The 8675-nt window shown below is 37.4% G+C and overlaps 1 protein-coding gene across 1 annotated transcript; it reads left to right on the forward strand.

The window, feature by feature from the left end:
- The first annotated feature begins 264 nt into the window (after positions 1-264).
- nt5c1bb (5'-nucleotidase, cytosolic IB b) lies at positions 265-5543 on the forward strand. The gene is made up of 6 exons (XM_008397454.2): positions 265-485; positions 595-762; positions 1603-1732; positions 1885-2007; positions 2631-2815; positions 3908-5543. The coding sequence occupies exons 1-6, from the start codon at positions 372-374 to the stop codon at positions 4271-4273; spliced, it is 1086 nt and encodes a 361-aa protein (XP_008395676.1). The 5' UTR covers positions 265-371; the 3' UTR covers positions 4274-5543.
- Positions 5544-8675: the final 3132 nt, after the last annotated feature.

Consider the following 8675-nt stretch of genomic DNA (forward strand, 5'->3'; position numbering starts at 1 on the left):
TCCATTTTATTGTGACGTCTGTATCAGTTTCGCCTGCACAATGTTCTTCTTCTGCAACAGTTATTCATTATTAGGCTATTTCATAAATAGGAAGCTAGTTTATTTTTGGTGACTACTGTAGTTGTACACAGCCGTCGATAGAACGTGTTACTGTGGTAGTCAATAAACACGTGCGGTGAAAGTGTTGCCATGACAACTTGCGTCACTGCTGGTAGGAACTATGGGAACTCCCATCGGGCTTCCTTACTTACACTTCCGTAAAGTTTAGTAGGTGCAACACAGTAACTGTAGCGTACTGCACGCTACTTAGTTGAGTTTCGTTTAGATTTTATTTCGACTCACTTCAGTTTTATTTATTTATTTTTGTAAAAATGAGCGAAATTAAACCAGAGGAAAAAACAGCAACCGTTAAAAATGAAGATGAACAAGACTGGGAAGCAGCTAAAGCTTTCTTTGAGAGTCTAAAGACCAAAGTACCGAGGCCGGTGAGTTTATCACTAAACTGTTTTTTCCTTATCTCTATCATTATGACTTTTAAAGTAGTCTAGTTTGAGCATCGGTAATGGTTTTTCTGTCTTCCTCTGTCTGTGTCAGCCTAAACCCCAGAACGCGGTAACCATCGCGGTCTCCTCTCGCACCCTCTTCAACATGGTGGCAGAGAGGAAAATCTTCGTGGATGAAGGAGTGGAGAAGTACGTCGCTTTTCAGGTGGAACATGAAAACGATCCGTTAAAGCCGGGACCTGCATTCCCTTTCGTAAAGGTAGGCCTGTCGTTCAGGGAGTGGCAAACAGCTGTAACTCCGGGCGTGGACCCTTTTAAGGCATTCCAGTTGTAGCTAATACTGGCAACAAGCCATCAGTCATGATATTATTGTAACTTGGCCAAACCTGTTATGTTGATGTGACCCAGTCATTCAAATACACCGGAAGAATCAAACTCTTTTAGGTTTATTGCATTAGGAGTCAGTAACTTATGAGAATCACAGAGCTACAGTCACAACTACTAGAACACTTTTTAGAGTATTTTGCAAAGTAAATGCCAAAAGACCGAACAGCCTAACAGGTTTCTACTTTTCAATCTCTGACTCCCATAAAAAGTTTTTTTTTTTTAATTGGGAATTTTCACATTGGTTTTGTTTTGGATGCTGCTCCTCTGTGTGTTAATTATTGTGCAATTGTTTTCTTGGAATAAATAAGTCCACAATTGAAGGTTATCATGTCAAGCAACAATATATATATATATATATATATATATATTTTTTTTTAATTTATTTATTTATTTATTTTTGACAGTGGTGCTATGAAAATATCTGACCTAATTTTGTTTTCCAGAAGTGGAACATGAGTTGAGTTGAATCCCATCCACCCGTCCGTTCATTTGCACTGCTTCTATAACACATTATTCCTATCTCATATAGGAAATATGTGATTCCAAGACCACTAAAGTCATTTATTTCCACAGTCAGAGCATATATTGTGTAATTTATATAAACGGGAAAGAATGGCAAACCTTTTGTAATACTGCTGTTACCTCAGGTGTAACACAATGCCTCAATATCCTTTCTTTTCTTTGAGTTAAGAAGGTGTGATATGTGTTGCAGGCTCTCATGAATGTCAACACTCGACTTAGGAACCTTTACCCCGACAGCGAGGAGCTGTTTGACATCGTCCTGATGACTAACAACCACGCTCAAGTCGGCGTGCGCCTCATTAACAGCATTAATCACTACGGTACGCTGCGTTTCTTAACCAAACATTGTTAATCGTTCAGCTCTGCAACGTCTCACCGCCTCGCTACATCAGCAGGCATAATCAAGAAGAGAACTCATTAGAGCTGGGGTTTCATTCTTCATGCATATCTAATATGTTTGATGCTCTTTCAGGTTTGACCATAGAGAGATTCTGTATGACTGGAGGGAAAAGTCCTATAGGTTACCTGAAGGCCTACATGACGAACCTTTACCTCTCAAAAAGTGCAGACAAAGTTACAGAAGCAATAGAGGAAGGTAAGAGGAGATATCCTTTTATTACAGCTCGGACATTTAACACAACTTTTATTTTAAAAATTTATTTAATACCGTTACCCTCCATCATTATTGGCACCTCTCATGAAGATGTGCACAAAAAACCAAGACATTATATAAGTGGGGGGGGGAACCCCTCATGTCACTGTTGGCAACATGCAGCTAAGAGTAGCATTTAAGGCTCCTCCTGTCTAATCTAAAAAATTAATTTGCATATTCTTAATAAAAATATTTCTTTTATCAAATATGGGACCATATTTACTAGTTTCAAATCGTTAAATGTCAGGATTTGCTGCTTTTATCCAAAATGATGCATAACCACAAAGAACCAGGAACTGAAAAGGAAATGAGAAAACACACTGAAGTTTGTGATCATAACATTGCAAAATGTGGAAACATTCAAGCAGTAGGGAAGCTTTTGCGAGTCACTATTATTTTTGGTGAAATCCACTCATGTGGTTGCTGAAATCTGAAGTTGAGCGTCAGTTCAAACATCTTATAATGAAATATAGGGCTGACATTAGCCTGCGGTAGAAATCCAAGAACAGAACATTTACATGTCGTCATTTTTTTTTTTTTTTTTACCATTTCTTTACTCCATGTAGGGATTGCTGCAGCCACCGTGTTTATGCCAAAACAGGAGAACGATCTGAGCGACACTCAGCTGAGAGTGGCGTTTGATGGTGACGCCGTCCTCTTCTCAGACGAGTCGGAGATCATTGTGAAGAAGCACGGCCTCGACACTTTCTTTGAGCATGAGAAAAAGTTTGAGAACCAACCTTTGGCTCAGGTAAAAAGGCACTGTCGTCTACGTGCAACATCTCTGATACCTGACAAAAATGAGATCACACGTCTTCTTAAAATAACACAAACGCCATGACTCTGCGCAACATGTCAGCCCAGTTCTTTTACATAGCTTTAAAATGACTTTTGTTGCAGTTTCAACTTTTAAGGTTCTTTTTTCTTCCATTAGTCATATTTTCTCTCTTCATCAGTGAAGTGTGATAAATGTCTGAACTTGCACACAGATCTATATTCTTGTTGTTACAACCAGTCTGGATGTGAAGATGCAGTTATGAACCTGTCTAACCTGCTGTAGAGAACCATGCAAAACTGTTCATTCCCTGTCATGGTTTAATGGTTTTGCAACAGCAAACCTTGATTATACTGAGACAACATAGCACATAATTAAGAAGGGGACTAATCCATTGGTAATCAAAGGTTTTGCAAATAAAAATGCTAAAAGTGTTGCATGTATATGTATTCAGCCCATTTTTACTTGTTAGACCCTTGAATAAATTTCAGTAAAACCCAGCATGACAATTTGGAGTTGAATTAATTTCATTTCTTTTATGTAGTGCAAATTTACTACAAATGTCCTCTCAAAGCACTTTCCAAAAAAATGATCCATCTTATATACAGCCAACTCGATCTAATAATGCAGTCCCATTGGAATTAAGCTGTGCACTTATTAAAGAAATAGCAACGAGTTGTGGACCTGTGTTTATCTTTTACTTAAACACAGGTCATAGTTGATGGGATGATTGATGGAGCTAAAATTTGAACTGCACCTTCAAGTAGGACAAACAAAAATATACGACCATATTCATGTGTTGGAATGGCCTAGTCAAAGGACCGAAGTAAATCCAATTCAAAATTTTGTGAACACTTAAAAATCACAGAATTGAATCAGGTCTGACTGCAGTTGCATGCAGCACTTTTCCGATTGTATTTGTAAAATTAAAAAGTATAGTTTGTGGTTGTATTGGGATTTAACAAAAAAAAGTTTAAGAGAAATTAATTCTTAGCTTTTTTTTAAAATACGTCTGTTGTCACACTACTCATTTTACGGGACATTAACCCGATTCTGTGCTTCACACAGGGTCCATTAAAGTGTTTCCTGGAGGCCCTCGGTAAGCTCCAGAGAAAATTTTATGCCAAGAACGAGCGTCTGAATTGCCCGATCAGAACCTTCCTGGTCACGGCCCGCAGCGCAGCCAGCTCCGGCGCGCGAGTCCTGAAGACCCTCCGCAGCTGGGGCCTGGAGATCGACGAGGCCCTTTTTCTGGCCGGGGCTCCCAAGGGCCCTCTGTTGCAGAAAATCCGACCTCACATCTTTTTCGACGACCAGATGTTCCACATTGAGGGGGCCAATGAGCTGGGAACCATATCTGCACATGTGCCTTATGGAATTGGACAGAAGTACAACAAGGGGAAGCTCATCGAGGAGCCCAAAAAAGAAGAGTAATTTGCAAGTGACATACACTACACTAATTTATCTGGATAGGATGAGATTTGCTCCAAATCGATCATGTTTTAAAGAGTCTTATGTATTATGTATTTTACGGACACATAGGGGCATTTTATAACATCATCAAGTAGCTATGTCACCTTCAATTGTTATAAAAATGCCATGTATGTAAAATGTCACAATATAATGCTTTGAAATTGAGGCTTTATTTCTTTAAGAAACTCCTTGCTCTTTCCGAGACTCTGCCTTCAGCACGTCGTCATTCTAGGTGCTTGCTAATTGCTGCTCCCGCTAGTTTGGAGCAATTACCTGGTGTGAACAAGTGTTTTGCAAACCCAAACGGCTGCCAGTGGAGATTAAAGGATTTCTCAAACATGCATGAAAGAATCAAAGCTGTACTCCAGTTATGTTTCTAATGATGGAATAACATTATAACATGATGTAAAGCTCAAAAAAGTCGATATTTACACAATACCGCCACTTTAAAAGTGCCCCACTGAAGAAAACGTTAGAATTTAGTTTAAGGATTTTGCAATATGTATGGTGAGAATATAATTTCTGCCAAAATGTATTTTCACAGCATAGTTACCTCATACAACCCACGTTTTTTTTCCCCTTTTAATTCTAAACAGAAAAAAAGCTATTGTTACCTTTTATCTGCCTCTGCTTCCTTTTTAAAGGCTCAGTCAGGAATAAATACATTTTTAATAAAGTTTACATAATTTTTGTTTATTCCTCTTTGTGCCGTGTTTGTATTTTTATACTTTTGTATTTTGGCCTTGAACACGTAACGGTCCGCTCTCTCCTGTTTGGTAAAAATTGCCCGATCCATCATGTTTAGGCAACGTTCTTGCACCTTTACAGAACACATATACATATTTTAAAACATTTCTGCCAGGGTAGAAATGCTGTGGCTTAAAGGGACACTGATGCTGCCTTTCTATGTTTTTCTTCTTGCTGGATGTTAACATAAAACTTCTATTGTTTTGATGCTTTTCTTATTTTCAAGTTGCATTTGTAACAAAAGACCAAACTACTTGTGTTAGTTTTCAAACTGCATATTTAACGCTGCAGAATTATGCTTGTCAGTACTTTCCAAATGCTGGAAAAAGCTGCATTTGTCACTTATTTTGTGCCGTTCAACTTTTCTATCTATAGCTACTTTCACACGGACTCTGTGAAAGTAGAGCCCGTGTGAAAGTTTTGGGTTGTCAGATTGTATTGAGCTCTGAGCATGCAGTCGGGTTAATAAAGTAATGTAGATCAATCTTGTCTATTGGCGTTTTGTGTAGCTCTAAATTATCAAGTATTTTTAAGCATTTTGATAAAATCTAATTTCAGTCTATATTGTACTCTGTTTACATATTGAAATAAGAATATGAAAACAAATAAAAATTACATGCTTTTTTTTTTTTTAAAAGAATAAAAATATTTTCTGTTCCAAAAGCACTGATTGTGCCTCTTTGTGCTGCTGCATTTATAATTTTAGGTTAGTTCATTTGTGTATGTTTTTTTTTTGCCCTTCTTAAATGAAATAATCATTTGATATAATATTTTATATTAAAATAGGTTTGATGTCCTGAAGTTTAAGTGTAGTAAATAAGAAAAAACAGAAGAAATTTAAGGGGTAAATCAATTTAAACTACTGCACAAACATGTTTTATTTTGATTTCTTTGTTACTTTTACTGTAATTAGATTTTAAACAATCAATATAAATATTGTGTTTTATATGATAGGTTTTAAATACTCGTACTGCTGCAAATAAGAAAGCAGATTTGGAGCAAATTTTAGACCTTTCCCCCCATTTTTATACATAGAAAATTGGAATCAAGCGGAAGTTTCAGCTGAAATCTTTAAGAAACTCCTTACTGTTTTTCCTGTCCCGCCATAATGATGCCAGTAGGCTTTCCGAAGAGTTTTACAAGACATTATCTAATTTAAGTAGAATTGATCAGTGAAGAAAAAAATTATTGGTTGCAGTAAGAAGGAGACTTCTCAATATCTAATGGCACAATGAGAAGTCCAAAGACAGGAAAGACACATTTAATTTGCGTAATAATCCTATTAAAAAGCAAAAAAAAAAAAGTGCTAGCTTTATAGGTTATTTTTACCCTAAGATATAACATAGAGTCTTGAAGCATCATTATTCAAAGAAAAGTTCAGCTAGACATTGTCTTTTAGGAATGTTTTTTTTTAAGTTAGGTGGCTTGAAGAAAAAACAAGTACATGTAAATTGTTGAAATCTACTTTGTATCCATGTATAAAAAATGGTTCAAGTGTCTGTGCCCCCATTGAGGAAAACATTAACAGCTACTATGTATCTGAACGTTTTAAAGCTAAATTCCTGCCACTAGTTGTGTGTATCTTGACTCACCAGTAGGTGGCGGTGTGTAGCTACAGTTCTCTCCACTCTTACTCGTACTGATCTCACATCCTCAGGTTTGGTACAACTGGTTGTCATTTCGCCGTTAGATGGCGCTGTATGACTACTTTTATCTTTGCTCCCACGTTGTTTTAGTCACATACTACACATAACCCAATTCGACAATGTGCAATGCCAACTATTAGATAACCAGAGGGAAACGATAATAATAGTAATAAAAATGAAACGGTTATTGCATGCTTCGGGATATATTGTTCTTTTTTAGCATAACTGAACTCATTCTGGAGGTGGCAGCATGATGCTGTGTTGGAGAGACAGAAACGTAAAAAGCTTTATTGTTTTAAAAGAGAAGAAAGAAAACTTTAATATTAGTTTCTTCACTTCAAAACAGTTTCTTCATCTGGTTGTGTTATGCCATCTCACCAATAGATGGCACTAGCTAGCAGCAATTGCTCCCATTTTTGTTTTCCCCCTCACATCCTCCACTTTGACAGAACGTCATTTGCTTGATAAATTTATTTCAAATAATCCAATTCGGTATTCTCCAATGTATATGAGCAGTTGATCTTATCTGTATTCTTTATGTTTCTGTTTACCTTGTGCTGCAGAAGGCTGCCATGTTGTGTGTGTGTGATTTTATTTGTCACCAAGAGGTGCTCCTGCTTAATTAACAGGCATCACACAGAGAAAAGACGAAAACCCACAAGGAATATTTGCATTTTCTGAACTACAGCAAGGAACTATTAACACAAAAATCACTTCTAACAGTTTTTGCGTGCTTTGAGGAATATGTTTTTTTTTTTTCAGTTTTAATCTAACTCCTTCTAGGCTCATTTTGCTGCCTCATTAATATCCCTGCCAAGTGCAGCAAGGGCAATACAACACAAATAACTTCTTCTCACTGAACATTAAGGTCTAATTGGAAGTTAATGAGCTGTCCTTCGGTTGCTGAAAGAGAATCTGGAGATTAGCTCTAGGCTCCATGTTTGATGTGAGTTATTTATAACTAGAAATATGATTGTAAAGATCAGTTAAGGAGTATTTCATTTTTGCGATTTGAGAGTAAAGCAGTGACATACAGGTGATTAGTATTTGAGTATTTGCAGGTAAATGAATAGGGGGAGGGAAATGCACCTTGGGATATATACGTGTATTCTCTTTTATCATGATAGAAATTGTGCTTTGAAGTACTGCACTCACTTTTATGCATGCATGTTTAATTGTGTATTTATAAATAAACACATTTCTAGCATCTTCTCTGTTAAAACCTTGTACAGAAATTGTCCTTTTTAAATAACAGCTATTAGCTTTTTTTTTTTTTTTTTTGTAAATGTGTGATATTACCTCAGGGTGTTCATGAGATGCAGAACAGTCTGTTGTTGCAAGTTTTATTAACAGAATGTGCAACAATGTGGAAAAGGTGCAACATCTAACAGTAAGACATCTGTAGTAAGAAACATGGAGATTGGGTGCATCCTTTAGCATTATTGTTATTATTAGCAATATAATGCATCATATTTGATCCAGTTGTGTGAAACTTGTCAAATCTGACCTTTTTTTTTAAGTCACTGCACCTATCGAATGAGGACATTGGATTTCTGCAGGCTGCTTGTTTTTCCATCATGTTTTTCTCTCCGAGTTTCTGCTACCGAGTTGCTCATCTTGTCAGCGGAGCATCTCTGCATCAAGCCTGTCAGGCTGCAGAGCGCGTGCACTGCTGCACGCTGCGACCAGCCTACTGTTCCCATGGATACTCGCTGCTGACACCACCAGAACTGTGTAGGCTCGTTGAAGATATAATTAATAAAGGATTAGAGGCAAAGGTAGCATGGGGCTCAGTATAAGAAACCTCATCATACAGTTACTATAATTGGCACCCTTTGTGTGTGCATGCGTATGTGTGTGTGTGTGTGTGTGCGTGTGCGTGTGTGTGTGTGTGTGGGGGTGTGTGTGTGTGTGTGTGTGTGTGTGTGTGTGTGTGTGTGTGTGTGTGTGTGTGTGTGTGGATGCCACAG

This window comes from Poecilia reticulata, linkage group LG21, assembly GCF_000633615.1.
Source record: "Poecilia reticulata strain Guanapo linkage group LG21, Guppy_female_1.0+MT, whole genome shotgun sequence".
NCBI lineage: Eukaryota > Metazoa > Chordata > Actinopteri > Cyprinodontiformes > Poeciliidae > Poecilia > Poecilia reticulata.